This window comes from Pelodiscus sinensis, unplaced genomic scaffold, assembly GCF_049634645.1.
Source record: "Pelodiscus sinensis isolate JC-2024 unplaced genomic scaffold, ASM4963464v1 ctg41, whole genome shotgun sequence".
Classification (NCBI taxonomy): domain Eukaryota; kingdom Metazoa; phylum Chordata; order Testudines; family Trionychidae; genus Pelodiscus; species Pelodiscus sinensis.
The window spans coordinates 1435652-1454347 of record NW_027465993.1 but is presented as its reverse complement, the minus strand read 5'-3'; the positions used below and the strand labels follow the sequence as shown (position 1 = coordinate 1454347).

Sequence of the window (18696 nt, the reverse complement as noted above, 5' to 3'; positions counted from 1 at the left end):
CTTGTAGGGGTAAATCGGAGCCAAAGAACAGCACAGAACACAGAGCCACGGCTGGAAAGAAATGCCTGGGGCCTTGGGAAACGTGGCCACACCATGATGAACAGACAGCCGGCTAACTAACATCAGACCGGACCGCGGAGGTTGCCAGACTAGAGAGGTTCAACCTGTGGTTCATTAGTCCTGCCTTGACAAAGGGAGCTGGCTTCATGCTGGGAGGCCCTGCTGTCCCTGTAACAGAGCCATGGACCATCCAGCTGGCGTCCATGGTCAGTGGCATAGTGAGAATCCGTGTCAGTCTGGCAGAGAAACAGCCCATGACTGCCAGGCTGATGAGGGCCTAGTGCAGGTGCAGACCTCAGCCCTGTAGCAGATGCCTGCCCTGACAGACTTTGGAGCCAGACTCCCGTTCCTCAGGAGACGCTGGCCTGGGCTGCTGGTTTCGGGGGAGTGGCCCTTTGGTCCTGCCCTGGGCCCGCCAGGGCATGTGCGTGAGCACAGAGAGCACTAGAGTCTGCAGGGCACGACAGGCTGTTTGCCAGGTAATGTCTGACCCAAGGCAGGAGGAAAGGAGGAAGCTGGAAGCAATGTTTTGAAAGCCAATAAGGAGCCGTACTGGAGAGGGAGAGCTACAGCTCCCCTGCCCCTGCCCTGAGCTTCCTCCAAGAGGGAGCATGCACCAGGACTGGCCTGGGTTCCTAGCCACAGGGGGCTGGTGGCTCCATTGTTCCTCTGAGCACATTGCCAGAGCAGTAAGTGAGCAGGGCAGAGACGTCTCAGGTGTAAGTCCATCTGGCTCTCTGGTGGGTGGAGTAGCAAGGTAGAAGCTCTGCTGTGACAGAGACCAGGCTAGACGAACCTCAGCTCCCATCCCCGATGGCCATTTCCACGTACGTTCAAGGCCCACGCTACCAGCGCCATGGCGGTGCTGTGGGGAGTGATCCCCGAGGGGCGTGGTCCCTGGGGCTCTCACCCCGCCACGTTCCGCCCAACTCCACCTTCTGGGGCGGATCGCAGCGCCAGGGCCCCAGGCAAAGGCACCTTTCTGCTGCTCCTTTTCTCCAGCCCTCAGCGAGTGATGGCCACTCCATTCGCTTGGCTTTGGCTCTTGCTTAGGCTCCCCCTGCGGCCTCCTGGCAGCCTCCTGCGCAAAGAGGCGAGCCTTTTGGACATGGGGCCGCTGCGTGAGCTCCCCCCTCCCCCGCGTGAATCACCTCCGGCCCTCCTGGATCCCAGGTTCAGACTAATGCTCCAAGGAACGAAACACCCGACACTTCAGGGTTCCTGGGGAACAGGCACAAACCAGCCCAGCCAAAGGAATCCTGAGCCACCGATCTTGTGATTAGGTCCGTGGGTGGTGGGAGCCTCAGTCGCGGCCCAGGGCCCAGTGCTGCTAGGGCCTGGCACAGACACGGGATAAAACGCCGGGCCCTGCCCCCAAGAGCTCGTTGGGGCCAGAGCCGGCAGTTCCCATTGTAACACCCCCGCACTGAGTTTCACAGAGGGCCCTCGGCTCTTCCCAACATCCGGCCGGATTGGGGCCGAAAGGCTCTGCTGCCCGTTTAGCCATTAGCCAGCCCAGACGTGCCCCCTGCCCGGCTCTGATCCCACCAAGCTAGAATGGGGGGTGGGGTGCAGCAACACCCCTGGCCCCGACACTAGCTCATGGCTCTGTGTGTGAGTGTGAGTGTGACGGTGTGAGCGCCCCTGGCCCTGACACTAGCACATGGCTCTGTGTGTATCTGTGCGTGAGTGTGAGTGTGACGGTGTGAGCGCCCCTGGCCCTGACACTAGCAGATGGCTCTGTGTGTATCTGTGTGTGAGTGTGAGTGTGACGGTGTGAGCGCCCCTGGCCCCGACACTAGCACATGGCTCTGTGTGTATCTGTGTGTGAGTGTGAGTGTGACGGTGTGAGTGCCCCTGGCCCCGACACTAGCACATGGCTCTGTGTGTATCTGTGTGTGAGTGTGAGTGTGACGGTGTGAGCGCCCCTGGCCCCGACACTAGCACATGGCTCTGTGTGTATCTGTGTGTGAGTGTGACGGTGTGAGTGCCCCTGGCCCTGACACTAGCACATGGCTCTGTGTGTATCTGTGCGTGAGTGTGAGTGTGACGGTGTGAGCGCCCCTGGCCCTGACACTAGCACATGGCTCTGTGTGTATCTGTGTGTGAGTGTGACGGTGTGAGTGCCCCTGGCCCCGACACTAGCACATGGCTCTGTGTGTATCTGTGTGAGTGTGAGTGTGACGGTGTGAGCGCCCCTGGCCCCGACACTAGCACATGGCTCTGTGTGTATCTGTGCGTGAGTGTGACGGTGTGAGCGCCCCTGGCCCCGACACTAGCACATGGCTCTGTGTGTATCTGTGCGTGAGTGTGAGTATGACGGTGTGAGCGCCCCTGGCCCTGACACTAGCACATGGCTCTGTGTGTATCTGTGCGTGAGTGTGAGTGTGACGGTGTGAGCGCCCCTGGCCCCGACACTAGCACATGGCTCTGTGTGTATCTGTGCGTGAGTGTGAGTGTGACGGTGTGTGTGCCCCTGGCCCCGACACTAGCACATGGCTCTGTGTGTATCTGTGCGTGAGTGTGAGTGTGACGGTGTGAGTGCCCCTGGCCCCGACACTAGCACATGGCTCTGTGTGTATCTGTGTGAGTGTGAGTGTGACGGTGTGAGTGCCCCTGGCCCCGACACTAGCACATGGCTCTGTGTGTATCTGTGTGTGAGTGTGAGTGTGACGGTGTGAGTGCCCCTGGCCCCGACACTAGCACATGGCTCTGTGTGTATCTGTGTGTATCTGTGTGTGAGTGTGAGTGTGACGGTGTGAGTGCTGCTGGCCCCGACACTAGCACATGGCTCTGTGTGTATCTGTGCGTGAGTGTGAGTGTGACGGTGTGAGTGCCCCTGGCCCCGACACTAGCACATGGCTCTGTGTGTATCTGTGTGTGAGTGTGAGTGTGACGGTGTGAGCGCCCCTGGCCCCGACACTAGCACATGGCTCTGTGTGTATCTGTGTGTGAGTGTGAGTGTGATGGTGTGAGCGCCCCTGGCCCCGACACTAGCACATGGCTCTGTGTGTATCTGTGTGTGAGTGTGAGTGTGACGGTGTGAGTGCCCCTGGCCCTGACACTAGCACATGGCTCTGTGTGTATCTGTGTGTGAGTGTGAGTGTGACGGTGTGAGTGCCCCTGGCCCCGACACTAGCACATGGCTCTGTGTATATCTCTGCGTGAGTGTGACGGTGTGAGCGCCCCTGGCCCTGACACTAGCACATGGCGCTTTGTGTATCTGTGTGAGTGTGAGTGTGACGGTGTGAGTGCCCCTGGCCCCGACACTAGCACATGGCTCTGTGTGTATCTGTGTGAGTGTGAGTGTGACGGTGTGAGTGCCCCTGGCCCCGACACTAGCACATGGCTCTGTGTGTATCTGTGTGAGTGTGAGTGTGACGGTGTGAGCGCCCCTGGCCCCGACACTAGCACATGGCTCTGTGTGTATCTGTGTGTGAGTGTGAGTGTGACGGTGTGAGCGCCCCTGGCCCCGACACTAGCACATGGCTCTGTGTGTTTCTCTGTGTTTTAATTTCTAGCTTTCTCCTCACCGCACTGTCACTTTTTCCCAACTGTCTTTCTTTTCTCTTTCTTTTCCTTCTTCCTGTCCATGTGTCCCCCTCCTCCTGCCTGTCCCTGCCCCGTAGACATGACCGACTGTGAGAACAATAATGGTAACCGTAGCCTGGCCGAACTGAGTCAACGCCCTGACAATCTCTCCACAGTGACCAATGCCTTAGTGGGGATGAGCCCTTCGTCCTCGCTCTCCGCCTTGTCCAGCCGAGCTGCCTCCGTCTCCAGCCTCCACGAACGCATCATGTTTGCTCCGGGCAGCGAAGAGGCCATCGAGAGGCTGAAGGTAAGGGCCTGTGGACACACGTGTGCTGCACTGAGGCTAGGGGAAGATGGAAGATGTTTGGCCTTGCGACAGACCCATTTTCTGTCTGTGGCTGGTGACTGTAACAGCCCTGGCGCTGCAGTTTGGTTTGTGCATCTCCACGATCATCGCCTGCAGCCACCAGCTTCTTAGGCAGCCATGAACGTGGGCAAGCAGGAGCTTTACTGAAGGCCCTGAGTGAAGTCCAGGCTCCCAAGAAGGCCTGGGGAGTTCCTCACAGATTAGAAAGCCTCCAGAAGCTCAGCTCTTCTCCGAGTGCGTGCACGTTCTGCTCCAAGCAAGGGGCGCGTGCCCTGCGCATGCTGGCGCAGTGTTTTCCCTAGCGGCATCTCTTGGCCAGCTCTGGCAGGCCCTGATGCTGCGTGCCCGTCGTATGGGTAGAAGTGCTGAACCCCCGCCCTTGAATTCCGTCTTGCCCCCCGGGACGGCTGTTGGAACTTCCCTCTGCCTTGGCAAAGGTTTCCGTGGTGGATCTCTGCTTCGTTGTTACTGGCAGGGGTTGTGGAAGCGTTTCAGTCAGCTTGGCCGAGGGATTAAGAGAGCTCTCCTTGTCTGGAGGGGCATTCCTCCGCCCGGTGCCGAGGCTCGCCTCAGACTCGGGGTTTCGGCCTCACTCCACCTGTACCCACCAGTCACCCTCTCTCAGGCTGGGAGAAGGGCACAGGAAAGATGGCTGCCCGATTAGCCACGTGTTGAAACCCACACTCACGTCTGAAGAGCAACAGTTACAGAAAAGTTGGTAACTGTCTTTTTCTAGGCCAGAGGTTTTCTAGGCACTGCAGTTCCAGGTAACTGAAGAAGTGGGCCCTGTCCACGAAATCTCATGATCCATGTTTTGTTAGTCTCTGAAGTGCTGCCAGACCATTTGTTGTTCTTTACACTCACTAGTGGGCGTCTCGGAGGGGTAGTTGTGTTAGTCTGTAACTTGAAAACAGGAGTGGTCCTGTAGCACTTCTTCAGTGGGTTGCACCCCGAGATCTCACGAAACAATCTGTATTTTTGTTGGTCTCTAAGGTGCTACAGGACCACTTGTTTTTTAAGCTTTTTCTTTTTTCACTGTTGGGAGAGTTTTGCTGGAGCCATCACTGACACTGGTGAGCCAGCTGGCTGCAGTGTGGGGCCCAGACCTGCCCATGCTGAATGGCAAAGGTCCACCTGCTTTCCTGACGTGTTCTCTTCCAATGCTGGCGCAGGGGTTTGTTGAGGAAATTCTTACCCTGCCTTTTCCCGGTGATTCGTGTCCTGCAGCCAGGAAGCGGAGCAGTCTCCCTTGTGTCCATTGTGGGGTGTGACTAGGAGATGCTGCTGTCACGGTGACCAGCGCAGAAAAGGGGCTCTGGAGTAAAGCTGAAAAGAGGATTTGCAGTTCTGCTGCCAAGGGTGGCAGCAGCAGCCGCAACCCCCCAACATTTAAACTCTGCTTGCCAGGAAACGGAGAAGATCATCGCGGAGCTGAACGAGACCTGGGAAGAAAAGCTGCGGAGGACGGAAGCAATCCGCATGGAGAGGTGAGTACAGCAGCGGTGCCTGTAGGACCCAGGCACTCGCAGCGTCCACACACTGTATGCACCTTTGTGCCTGCCCTCAGTGGGGTTGCTGGGGTGACGTCAGCTGTCTGTGCAGGCTGATAGCGGTACCAGCAGCCCGGGTCGTTCCCGTTTCTGTCGTCAGGCCGTGCCCCAGTTTCGCCAGTGGCATGGCTGACACTCCTCATCTACTGCCTCCTGCTGGGGGCACTGCGTAGCCCCAGCTGTGCTGACCTGGCACCTGCTCACCGTCAGGTGTGAGGGGACAGAAGTGACTGAGATGAGTCAGTCCCCGTCCAACCATTTCAATGCCGTGATCACGTCTCCAACGGGAGGAGGCAGATGGGTTTGTTGGCAAGGCACTAAATCAGCCTGCAAGGTTCCTTTGTGACCTCCTGCAAGTCAGTTTATCTCTCTCTGCCTTGATTTCCCCTGCCTGTAGCACGGAGCTAGTAGTACTACACTGCTGAGTCCTTCCTCATTCACACAAGTAAGGTGCTTTGAGAGTCTCAAATAGCTGGCACTAGCTGTGTGCGTGTGCGTGTGCGTGTGCATGCGCACACGCGCGCGCCGTACCTTAGAGGACTTTAAGGAAATGGAACTACTGAAATCATCCATCTTGCTTGTTGGCGTAATTGTTTAATCAAATTGTCATGATGGGGCCATTTATCCCAGCACTACACAAACATCTCACAAAGCCCACCCTAGGCTACGTAATCCCGTGTTCCTCTCACGGTTGCCTGTGTCCGCCTTTGCCCTTCTCCTTCCATTGCCGTGTTCCATGCACTCGATTTGTCCTGTTCCCAGCTGGCCTGTGAGCTCTGAGGCAGGGCCGGTGCCCGTGCAGCCCTTAGCACAGTGGAATCCTGACCACAGCTGGCTTCTCTAGGCGCTGCTCTGATGCAAAAAACTAACGCCACAGGTTGACAGTTTTGCTTTTGCTGTTGCCCAGGGAAGCTTTGCTGGCAGAAATGGGCGTGGCCATGAGGGAAGATGGAGGCACGCTGGGCGTGTTCTCGCCTAAAAAGGTAGGTAGGATTCCTGTAATCTCTTCTGCCACAGCGAACAGGCCCTTCCCAAAATATACCGACGGCCCAGCAGTAGCACTTTGGAAATCCCTCTCTGCAGAAGGCCTGCTAGTCCGTCTCACTTCAGATCACCCTGAGACACGCGTACTGTCTCCTCTAGCTCGGCGGGTGTTGGCTGTGAAACGTGAAGATGCCACTTGACACGTCAGTCCTGTTCGCTGTTTCATTAAAGATCATTCTAATAGAAACACCCAACTCATTTCCCCCTCCCATGCTCAGGTTGCCTGCCACACTACTCCAGATGGAGAATTTACTGGAGAATTGGGGGTTCCTGGAATGATTGTGTGATTGCTTTTTAAATGCAGTTTATAAAAACCTTCATTTTCCAATGTTAATGAAGTAGCTCCTGAATTACCTGTCTGGAACACCAGGTTTCTGCAGCAGATTCCTTGGTACAGGATGTGGGCCCAGTTTGCCATAGAATAGGCCAGGCCTTAATCCTGGGTTGAAAACACCAAAATATTATTAATGCCGTAAAAATGCCCTAAGTGTGCCAGGTATTCTAATAACTCACAGTCCCTACCCCCGATGGCTACATATTTCAGTTGGTTTTTTTCCCTTTTAGCCACTGCCTGTTAGGCCCCAGGATGTATTCCTAGAAAGCGTGGGGGTGCATCCCCCCAAGCAGGTTGGTCTGGAGGGCAGAGCTGGAGTGAACACCCCTAAGCTATCCTGGGGTAGAAAGCGGTCTGAACTCTCTAGCTGGTGGCTATGCGGTTTGGCTTTGAAAGACTTGGAAGCCCAGCCCAGGGAGAGGAACGAGACCGAAGAACGTGTCTTTGTTGCTGCATTATGCAGCCAGTTCCCTTTGGGAGCAGCTTCACAGAGGGCGAGCTAATACATGCGCCCTGTAAACCCTGAGAAAGGTCCCAAGCTGAATGAGTTTCCACGTCTGCCTGTGCTCTCGTGGACTGTCACTAGTGCTCTGCGCAGGCAGCTTAGGGGCGAGGGGCTGCAGAAGGTTGCTGGGCTGGCATAAGCTCTCTGCTCCCTGCCTCTAGCAGGCTGGTGTTGAGGCACCCGAGTGTAAGAGCACGAGTGAGCAGAAAATCACCCCTGCCCACAACACGTCCATTCCTTGTCCATGCCAGCTGGCCACCAGGGAGAAGAGATCACGTTCTACCCTGACCTCCTCCTTTGTGCTCTTTGCAGTGACTGACTTGCCTGGCCAGGGTCTGGGCAGTAGCCCTGGCAGGTGGATGTTTCTTATAGGGGCTTATAGTTTTGCGCAAAAGGGACTTTTGCCCGAACGGGAGCAGCATCGTATTTCCGCAAGAAGCACCGATTTCTTACAGTAGGAAGTCAGTGCTTTTGTGGAAATTCAAGTGGCCAGTGTAGACAGCTGGCAAGGTTTTCCAGAAAAGTGGCTGATTTTCCGGAAAAACTGGCCAGTCTAGACACAGCCCTGGGGTGCAGGAAACCTGGTTCAGGTTCATGCTCTATCAGGCTGCCTGAATGCCATGGGCAAGTAGGTCATTTAGGCTCAGTTGCCATGTTTAAAATGGGGACCAGCATCACTTTCCTTCCTCCCCCTGTGATCCCAGGGTTAGACGCTAGCAAAGTGAGGCCATTTGCAAGAGTGGATCCCTATAATGAAGCATTCAGGCACCTGGATGGATAAGAAAGTGCTGTGCAGCCAGCAGCTCCTGTTGAGTTGTGGGGTCGTTAACCGGAGCTCAGCCCCTTATTCAGGTGCGGCACAGGGAGGTGAATGTTACGCCCCGTTACAGCGATTCTTGTCCACTGACACTTGTACGATATCCTAATGAAAACCGGAGCAGTCGCCCCGGTTAGCTCTGGGTGAAGCGGGGCTGCTAAGCAGGACAGTTTATGGGAGAACGGCAGGGGAGACGAGGAAGAAGCCAGCTTCATGAGGCGGAGGAAAGACGTGATCACATCATGCATCGCAACCGGGCTGTAGTAGTTTGGGTGGAGGATGCAGAGGAAGCATTTTGGCCACTCCTGGCTCTCCAATAGTTAACGCTTTCTCCTTGTGTGAGGCAGGGAGGGCCTAGGGACCCAACTCAGGAATCATCTAATCCTGTACATTGGGAATTGCTTGAGATCTGTAATCTCCATCTTCTGATAAACAGCCCTCTGCTCCTGAGCGTGTGTTCACTGTTTGCTGTGCATGCGGGACATTTCTGATCCCCTTTGCGTGCCATTTACACTGGTTTTGTGCTTGTGATTTTAGAGGATCTCGCAGGGCTCAGTGAGGTGTAAGATCATAACTGCGTGAGCTTGCTCCCAGAAGTGCTCTGCTTCTGGCAGCTAAAATTCCAGCACCGAGGGCAGCTCCTTGGCCATTTGGGGTATGCTAGGTGTATGCTGGAGGGCTTGGCCAGCTGTACCATGTTTTGGGGAGGCCAGGAATCTCCGCTCTAGCTCCAAGGAGGCAGTACAGCAGTGTGCCCATGTCCCTGGGCTCTCACAACCAGCTGAGGCCAATGTCTTACCCTTGCCAGCCCCCTTAGAGAAGCAAGGTCAGTGCTGAGCAGAGCTCGTTTCCCTCACCTCCACGTGGTGCCATCACTGGCACTAGTGCAAAGCAGGTGTGAATGGAGCCTGTTGTGAATGGACTTGGTGTAAAAGTACGTGGCTTGTTGAGATGCAGGGCAGAGGTGAGCCAGAGCCCAGCTCAGCTTCCCAGCTTCTGTTTTGATTTGAATCAGCTTTTGAGGCACAGGTCAGGCTGGCAGGGACTATCCAAGGAATTACGAGTTCGGTGAATGCCAATGGGAGTTGGGCACCTGATCCTCTTTGGGCACCTTTGAAAATCCCTACCCCAAATGTTCTCCCCCTGAATTACGCTGGGGCAGGAGCGAGTGGGGGCACCACGCAGCGGAGCAGCCTGTTCAGTGGCCGTGTCCTGGGACATCAGTCAGTGTCTGCCGTGGGTTCTGAGGGCGCCTTTGACCCTTTGCTTTTTCCCTGCAGACGCCTCACCTGGTCAACCTGAACGAGGACCCGCTGATGTCTGAATGCCTGCTCTACTACATTAAGGATGGGATAACCAGGTGAGGCTGTACCTGCCGCAGAAACACGTCGCATCGGGGTGCTTTGTTGCTATGGAACTCAGTCCCAGAGAACTTCAGAGCCCTGATTTAGTGGGGGGTCGTCCGGCTTTGAGCAGGGGGCCAGATGTGGTGGCCTCTTGGGCATGCCCCATAGCTCTGGCTGGCCTTCCCGGAGGAGTGCCTAGAAAGGGAATCCCGTGGGTTGAATGTGCTGCCGGTGAAGGGGAGCCAGATTGCACCGTCCTTGCGGGAGAATGTCCCTCCCTAGGGCTGGGCGTGGAAGCTCTGGCCCCAGGCGACTCGGGTGAACTGAGGGGGCAGCTGCAGATTCTCGTTCCACTCCTGGCAGAGATGCTCTAACCTGCGTATAGCGGCGTGCCAACCGTCCTGGGTTTCCCTGCCCACTCACCAGCGGAGTTGTTGGCCTGGCTCTCAGTGAGGCTCTCCTGGGACAGCCCGTTCCAGTAGCTGGAATGACTCTCCACGGGCTTTGGCCCAAGCCCTGCGGGTGCGAACAGGGAACCCCCCTGAGGTTGTGTCTGCCCGCAGGGTCGGCCGAGAGGATGCTGAGAGGAGGCAGGACATCGTGCTGAGTGGACACTTCATTAAGGAGGAACACTGCATTTTCCGCAGCAACACCAAGGGCAGTGGCGAAGGTACCTTCAAACCGAGCCCCTCCGCCCACACTCTGGGCTCGCGCCCATTTCTCTTCCACCCCTGCTTGCCTGCAGCCCCTGCTCAGGGCGTGCGGCCAGGGCACGCCAGCGCCCACTCATGTCCAGGGCTAGGGCACTGACGCTTGCCAAGAGGCATGAAGGAGGGCACCTCTTCTCTAGCTGCTTGTGCAGGTGGGGTGCGTGGGAATGCAGGATCGGCTGTGATATCTCCCCTGTCTCCTGGGTCCGGTCATTCAGACCAGTCTCCTCGCTATGCCAGCTTCCCTGGTCAAAATGGGCTTCGCAGCCCTTGCAAGGCAGAGGGCCAGGCAGGGCAGGGCACTGGGGCCTGGCAAAGCCACTCCGCTGGCAGAAGTGCAGAAGAACCTCTCCGGGGGCGATGGGTGGTTGCTAGGAGAGGCCATTGGAAGGCAAGTTAGGAAGCAGAGAAGATGGCTGGGAAAGACACGCCCGAGCAATGGAGGCTGATTCCCTGGCTGACGGCATTCGGCATTGTCTGAGGCCATCCCTCCTGCAGACCCGGCAGCCCAGCAAACTCGCCTGCTTGCAGGAAGCGGGGGCTAAATCTCTGGGATCAGGACTGGCCATAGGGCTGGGCAAACTGGGCTGTGCCCAGGGTGCCTGAGCCAGAGGGCGAGGGCATCTGAGCATGGGTGTTGCTAGGCAAAGAGGGTGGAGGATACTGGACAGGGGGCAGTGTGGGAGGGAAGTGCAGGGTTGAGCTGAAGGGGGCACTGTGCAGAGGGAGTAAAGGGGCACAGAATGGGGGTGCCTGGGCTGGGGAGGGAGTGGGTGATGCTATGCCCGCAGGGCTGGGGGCACCAAAACACAACTTTGCTCAGGACGCCATTTTCCCTAGTGCCGGCCCTGTCTGGGACTGAGTAGTGGAAAGGCTGGAGCCTCAGGCTCTGGTTCTCTTGTCAGAGCCGTGCCTGTGCACAGTCCTTGAGAACGCCTTTTGTCGCTTCGAGAGGAGCATGGTCCAAGCCCTAGAACCAGGCTTGGCTCTCCCTACTGGGAGATCGACGCTGCGGAGGTTCGATTTAGCAGGTCTAGTAAGGTCCAGCTAAATCGACTGCTGATGGCTCCCCGTCAAGCCCAGCCCTCCACAGGATCAGGAGGAATAAGGGAAGTCGATAGGAGAGTTTCTCCCGCAGCGGGGACGCCGCAGGAAGTCAAGCGCAGGCAATTTACATAGCTGGAGTCATGTCTCTTAGGTCAACTTTCTCCCCCAGCATAGACCTGGCTCAGTAGCAGGTGTCCCTGGCCAAGCAGAGCGGGACCTGCCGCTCGGCTCCAGGGCGTTCTGCTGTTTGCCGTCCGGGGTGTCATTTTGGAGACAGGCGACCAGACCCCATTTCCACATTGGGCCCGCTTGCTACTCAGGTCCTCACGCCTTCCCTCTAGATCATTTGCATACTTCAATACCATGGGTTGAAATGAGTCAGGACTCTGCTGTGCCCTGTCAGAGTTGGGGTGCTGGGGTCAGACCGGGACAGCAGGGGCTGTTTCAGGCCAGGAGCTGGGTTGGCTGACTAGGAGTGAGACGCGATTCGCACTGTGCCTTCGTCCACACTGGGCCTGGCCGGGGCGTGGAACCATTGAACCAGCCCTGTGCATGATGGAAACCACGTCAATACTGAGCTGTCAGCCCTCCTCACACCTTCGTTCCAGCACGTGTGTGCGCAGCTCAGGTCGGTTCCAGTTCCCTTGGCCTGTGCCCGTGCAGTGCGGCAGGCCAGGTCTCCTTCCTGCGCCACACCCAGCGCAGTCGCCAGAGGACAGGCGGCAGGCAGACCTGGGAGCTGCTGCGAGGGGAGGGGTTGCTAGCACACGACTGATTCCGCCCAGGGGAGCAGCAGCCTCTGACTGCTGGCAGTGCCTTGTCAAATCACAGCAGGGTTAAGGGCGGAGTTGGCTTTCCTGCCCTCCCCCACTCGCAGGAGAACGCAGTGGATGGGTAACGCCTGGGGTGGCTCAGGCCCTTTGAGCCTGTCCAGGAAGCTACCTGCAGCCTCCCCGCCGAAGAGGCCCCGGAGCACCCCAGGGCTTACTGAGCATCACGGGCTGTCCCGCCTGCCCAGGCTGCATAGCGCTTTGCCCTGTGAGTGCCCCCACACTGTCTGTGGTGTGGGAGGGAGCGGGGCTCTCGGGTTAACGCTCAAGAGCGCAGGGCAGGTAGCCTGCGGTGCGCAGAGCCAGGCTGGACTTGGGCACCGAAGAGACACATCGCTACAGGCCAATGACATAACGGGGGAGAGGGTGGCATAGGCCTGCCCTGTTGGAAAGGATGGAGACTGACCAGCCCTTAGGCACCAGGCTGTCGAGACAGGAAGCAGCTCGGGGCTCAGAGCAGCAGCCCCCTGGCTCTCGGAGAAGCAGCCCGATGTTTCACGGATGCCTCTGAAACACGTTATGGTGCGCGCTCGGGCCTGGCTCCGTGTCGGGAGCAGGGTGTCCCCTGGCTCACGATGCCCTCGCTGCCTGTCACAGCCCATGGGCACACACAGTCAGCATTGCCAATGCCATCAGAGACCAGCAGCCCTCAGGCCTCTGCTGCCATTCACATGCCTCCTGGCTCAGTCTCTCTCTCCTGTGCCTTCCCTGCAGTGGTGGTAACACTGGAACCTTGTGACGGGGCCGACACCTACGTCAATGGCAAAAAAGTGATGGAACCCAGTGTCCTGCGATCCGGTAGGTCCTGCTCCCAGGGCCGCGGTGGAGAGGGGCCCAGCGAGGGTCTGACCGACTGCTCTATCCTCTGACTCACTTCGGTCCCCTTACGGAAACCCACCAGGCCGCCCTGTGGGGGTTCCAGTCTAGCGGCATCCGTGCAGTCACGGCAGGGCTTCTCCTGCTCTCGTGCTCTGGTCAGTGGGGCATAAGTTGTGGGGCGCGAGAGGCCTTGGTGGTGGAAATGCTGCTGCGCAAGCCTTGCCATCGAGTTGGGTTCCTGCATATCCCAGAGACCTGCCTGGTTAACTCTGAGCTGCCCTCCCAACAGGAAACCGCATCATCATGGGGAAGAGCCACGTGTTCCGATTCAACCACCCTGAGCAGGCTCGGCAGGAGCGGGAGCGGACCCCCTGTGCGGAGACCCCTGTGGAGCCAGTGGACTGGGCCTTTGCCCAGCGAGAGCTGCTGGAGAAACAAGGCATCGACATGAAGCAGGAGATGGAGCAGAGGTGAGGAGGCCCGGGGGAGGCCGAGCAGATGAGGGGTCATGGAGGGAGGGGAACGTGGAAAGGGGGAGCAGAAGGGAAGGAAATGGGGAGTCTGCCAGTACCTTTGGTTCACTCCAGCTTTGTCATTCTGTCCTTCCTCATTCTTCCCAGGCTTCAGGAGCTGGAGGACCAGTATCGCAAGGAGAGAGAAGAGGCCAACTACCTTCTTGAGCAGCAGAGGCTGGTAGGTGGCGCATTCGCTCTGCGTCTTGCCTGTCTCGTCAGAGCAGCGCTGGTCGCAGATGGGGTGAGCTTCTGTCTACATGACGGATGGCGTGCTGGCATGAGCAGGTGGATCTGCATCTTCTGAAGATGCTACCGAGGCTGGAAATACCAGGTGTCTCCACATGTCCCGGGGCCGTTCCAACGAGTGACCACAGCTGGGGCGTTGGCCGGCTGTCTGCAGGGAGTGGAGCCGTCAGTCAGTTTTATGGCTGGCGAGAGACCTGCTGCAGGAAGGGGTGCTCCAAGTCAAAAGACAGTTGTTTGCAGGTTGTTTCCTTATCTTCCCCCTTCCTCTCAGGACTATGAGAGTAAACTGGAGGCTTTACAGAAGCAGATGGACTCCAGGTATTATCCTGAGGCCAATGAAGAAGAGGAGGAGCCCGAAGATGAAGGTAAGAGATGAGTGAAAGCAGAGAGTGACTGAAATAAATTGTGAGAGAGAGAATGAGCCAGTTGTGCTGGCCAATGACACTTCCTGGGCATAGGGCTCTGGTCGGGCACGAGTCTGGAAGACGATCCCTGTGTATCGTGAGGAGACTTTCTGCTCTCCGATAACTGCAGGTGTGTGAAGCTACAGTGTGATTACATCCAAGCCTCAGCACTTACCTCCCATTGGTACTGTAAAGGGACAGTCAGGTGGATATAAATTACACGGCTCCATTTTAAGACTGCCAAAGGGCCTTAGTGTCAATAAGAATAAGGCCCTTACAGTTTAACGCAATCAGTGCTGGTATTCTAATTGGCTCTTGCTCCCCACCCCTAGCAATGTTTGGGAGTCTTTGGCTTATGGGTGGCAAGAAGAGCAAACCATATTTCCTCAAGTGCTTCTGTGCCAGAGCAGATCTCACACAATTGTCATGATGGAGTTTGCAGTGATACTAAAGGTCGGGGAGTGATAACTAATGAAGATCTATCAATGCCGGTACCACAGGTCACCGATTCAGAGACATTGGGATTGTTCAGTAAATGGCTCCAGCCAGTATGTGCTTTCAGACAGCAGAGTGTAACTATGCATCTAGGGCCGTGGTCACCTGCCTGTCGATCGCGATTGACTGGTCGATCCTGGAGGCTTGACCAGTTGATCACGAGGCTTTGGCCCCCCCTCGTTACCCCCCACCCCCAAGATACAGGCCGCACTGATGCTACCTCCAGGGACCATGGAGGTAGTGCGGGCTTCCTGCAGGGTCAGGAGGCAGTTCTACAGCTGCGTGCCAGATCCCAGAAGTGCGCAGGCTGCTCTCCCCACTGCCCCAACAGCCAGCGCGGTACCTAAAATGCCGATCCATCGCGCGCTGGGGACTTTGTTCCCCTGCTGCCTTCCTGCTTACAGGGGAGTGGGTGAGGGTCCAGGATTGCACCGGCTCCAGCTACTCAGGCGGCGTGCGCTGCTGTAGAGAACAGAGAAGCAAGGCGCGTGCTGTCCCAGCGGTTGGGGCTGGTGTGGTCTGGGACTCCCCCTCCCCCAGCACAGGAAGGCATCAGGCATGTGCCGGACCAGCATTTCAGGTACTGCATCACTGTTTGGGGGACGGGGGAGCAGCCCGCACACTTCCTGGGCCTTGGCGTGCAGCTGCAGGATCCCCAGGTATCAGTCCCTGTCCCCGCCCCTTCACCCAGACCTCTACAAGTACCCTGCCCCAGCACCCACTGGCACCCTGTCCCCTGCCCCAGCACCCATTGGCACCCTGCCCCAGCACCCTGTCCCAGAACCCACAAGCACCCTGTCCTCTCTCCAAGCACCCATTGGCACCCTTCTCCAGAACCCTGTCCCAGCACCCACAAGTACAGTTGGGGCCACATGAGTGAGGTTTGAGGGGTTTGGAGGGGTTGTGTTTTTGTATCTCACTTGTGTGGCCCCGACTGACTTTTCTGTGGGCCAGTGACCCCTGACTCAAAACAGGTTCCCTGCCCCTCTCAGAAATAAAGACAATGTAGAAACCTTTTGAGTCTGACATAATATTTTATTTAAAAATGAACCCTGGCCAACAAGCCCTCGATTGGGGCCAAGCCCCCATCGGTCCACAGCATCATAACACTCCTGTATCCCCCACCCCGACTCCAAATCTGAGCCTATCATACTGTGACAGACTGGGCCGAGTCTGGGCGCAGCTGAGGGTGTCCGCTCAGGGCGAATTGCTCAACTTCGGGGCTCCTTACAGTCCCCAGACTGGTGACCTCTCCAGACAGGCCACAAACCAGTCCCACAGAGCGCTTCAGATGCCTGCCTGAAGCCTCACGAGCAAAACCCCTCCGACACCCCAGAAATATCCGTGCCCCAGTGTGACGGACCAGGCCGTGTCTGGGCACAGCTGAGGGCGTCCGCTCAGGGCGAATTGCTCAACTTCGGGGCTCCTTACAGCCCCCGGACTGGTGACCTCTCCAAACAGGCCACAAACCAGTCCCACAGAGCGCTTCAGCTGCCTGCCTGAAGCCTCACGAGCAAAACCCCTCCGACACCCCAGCAATATCCGTGCCCCAGATGGCCCCAGGCCTCATACACAGGTGGGGGGTCCTAGCACCCAATCCCACCTACCCCGAACAAGTTCTGTCCGGTTCCAAGAAACCAGCCACAGATCCCTGGTCAATTTACCCTCTGGACCTTACCCACAAATCACGCTGGGCCAATCCTTTAGAATCTAAAACTAAAGGTTTATTATCACAAGAAAGAAAAGCCTGAGAGTAAGGTTGTTAAAGAATAGTACATTACATGCATCGAATCTCCCAGTCCTCGGTGCAGGCTCTAGCAGAGATGTTACAGCTGCTGGTTTAAAAGTTCTTGTTGCACATCCTACGATCAGGATGGGTTCACAGGTCTTCCGGGCTCTTCAATCCCTGCAGTGCTGCCTCTGGGATGAAGTGCTGAGCTGAAGACAAAAAATGGAGTCCACCACATGGCCTCTTTATACCTCCTTCCTGGTCTCTTCTTGGCTGCAGCAGGTCACCTGGCCAGCGGCCTATCCCTGTGTTCCCTGCTGGCAGCCCTCAGTCTTTAGGTGTGTCCTTGGCCCATTCAGTGCCATTGTCCCACAGGGCCTCGCTAGTTAGCATATCCATAGGCCGGGCTCTGCCCAATGCTCAACCACATGCAGAGAAATATTCAGTATCCACACAGATTACAGACTCCTAACTACACACACACACATTATACAATCACATGACCAGTGTACACAGGATTAGCAGACAGTGAGCTTCTATTCAACACCCCACATGGCCCCTTTTATACCATTTTTGGGGCCAACACCCCCCCATGGGTGCAGCCGTGATCTGGCTGCTTCCCTCCAATTCGGTAACGTGACACATACACTGGAACCCCCTGTCCTGAGCCTCTCACATCCCCATACTCCTGCACCCCCACATCCCCAGTCTTCTGCACCGTCCACACACTGCAAATCAGTGTCTGACCCTCACACACCCAACCCAAACTCCTGCACCCTCACATCCACAAGCCTGCGGCTTGCTCAGCACCCCAATCCTTCACCTGAGCCCAGGACTCCCCAGCCGGGAGCCCCCATCCTGAGCCAGCGTCCCCTTCTCCACATCCTCCTGTATCCAAATTCCCTCCCAGAGCTTGTACCTCTCACCCCTTCCCACCCCCAAATCCCTCATTCCCACCCCAGAGCCTGCACCTCCTGTCTCAACCCAGTGAGGGTCCAGCCAGACTGCAGGAGTTTTCCTGGCAAACATGCTCTTTTGACAGCCCCTGTTTGCCGCGTTCCACAAGGAGCGAGGGGCTTCCGAAAGAAGGGGGTTTCCCGACATTTGGCCCAGCCTAGACAGGCTGAATGTCGGAAAATTTCTTCTTTCTTTTCTTCACTGCCGAAAAAAAGTGGCCGTGTAGCCGTACTGTGAGAGAGTATAAGGGCCGGGGATCGCAAGTGATGGCGAGAAGGGGAACAGAGAGGGCGGGCCTCCAGGAAGGGGCGGGGTCTTGGGGGAAGGGTGGGGCGGTAGATCTGGGCTTGTCCTGACATTTAAAAAGTGATCTTGGGTGTAAAAAGGTTGGAGACCCCTGCTCTAGGGAGACAGCATGCAGGCCGGGCTGCAGGGAGGGGGGCTGTCCCGGTGAGCAGTGACTCGGAAACAGACTGGGGGGCTGTGCTGGACAATCAGCCGACTCTGCTCCCCGTGTGGTGCCCTGGCCAGAAGGGTGCTTGTGGCCTCAGGATGTGTAAGCAGGGGATTGGTAGGTCGGTTAGTGGAGCCCTTTGGCCTCTGTCCTTGGCAGAGGGGCGCCACCGCTGGGACACGGGCCCCAGGATGTGGAAATTGGAGAGGGGTCAGAGCAGGGCCACAAGGCTGAGGAAAGGGTTGGAACCTGCCTTGTAGCGATAGACGCAAGGAGCCACGTCTGTCTAGCAGAACAGAGAGAGGGTGAAGGGGTGACCTGGGCACAGTCTAAGTCACTACCCGGGGCGCTGGGCTCTTCAGCTTTTGTTAGCAGCAGCAAGGCAAACCCAGGCCAATGGCTGGAACTCAAAGCTGGATAAGGGCCGTTTTACCAGAGAGAGGAATTAACCTTGGGACAGCCTGCTGAGGGTTGCGGTGGATCCAGCCAAGGCTGGGTGTCTGTCTAGAAGCTCTGCTCCGGAGTTCGTTGGGAGCCGGTCTCTGGGGGGGTGAGCACCGTGGTCCCCACTAGCCTGGGAACGGCAGACCTGGCCCTGCCTGTACGGCTGAGGGCGGGCCGATGGGGCGCTGGGCAGAGGAGTGACCGTGTCTCTTTGTCTGAGCAGTGCAGTGGACTGAACGGGAGTTTGATCTAGCGCTCTGGGCCTTCAGGAAGTGGAAGTGGTACCAGTTCACGTCACTGCGGGACCTGCTCTGGGGCAATGCCATTTTCTTAAAGGAGGCCAATGCCATTAGCGTGGAGCTGAAGAAGAAGGTCAGCAGCTTCTGGTGCCCTCGGGCTGTTTCTTTCCATTGTTTGTGCCTCCGCTCCTCCCTGGGTGCTGACTGCCGGGCTACGCCCATGCGTCTCCCAGGGTTGCCAAGCCACGAG

At 57.3% G+C, this 18696-nt stretch overlaps 1 protein-coding gene across 7 annotated transcripts in view; it reads left to right on the top strand.

Annotated features, from left to right (window-relative positions):
- Nucleotides 1-18696, top strand: part of KIF1A (kinesin family member 1A) — a 123911-nt gene that overhangs the window by 48836 nt on the left and 56379 nt on the right. For all 7 annotated transcript variants that reach the window (XM_075917838.1, XM_075917837.1, XM_075917839.1 and 4 more), the window contains 10 exons: nucleotides 3768-3901; nucleotides 5369-5448; nucleotides 6419-6494; nucleotides 9492-9571; nucleotides 10121-10227; nucleotides 12859-12942; nucleotides 13253-13433; nucleotides 13584-13656; nucleotides 13996-14089; nucleotides 18431-18579. In XM_075917838.1, coding sequence (XP_075773953.1) covers nucleotides 3768-3901; nucleotides 5369-5448; nucleotides 6419-6494; nucleotides 9492-9571; nucleotides 10121-10227; nucleotides 12859-12942; nucleotides 13253-13433; nucleotides 13584-13656; nucleotides 13996-14089; nucleotides 18431-18579 — 1058 coding nt within the window. The remainder of the gene's footprint in view (nucleotides 1-3767; nucleotides 3902-5368; nucleotides 5449-6418; nucleotides 6495-9491; nucleotides 9572-10120; nucleotides 10228-12858; nucleotides 12943-13252; nucleotides 13434-13583; nucleotides 13657-13995; nucleotides 14090-18430; nucleotides 18580-18696) is intronic.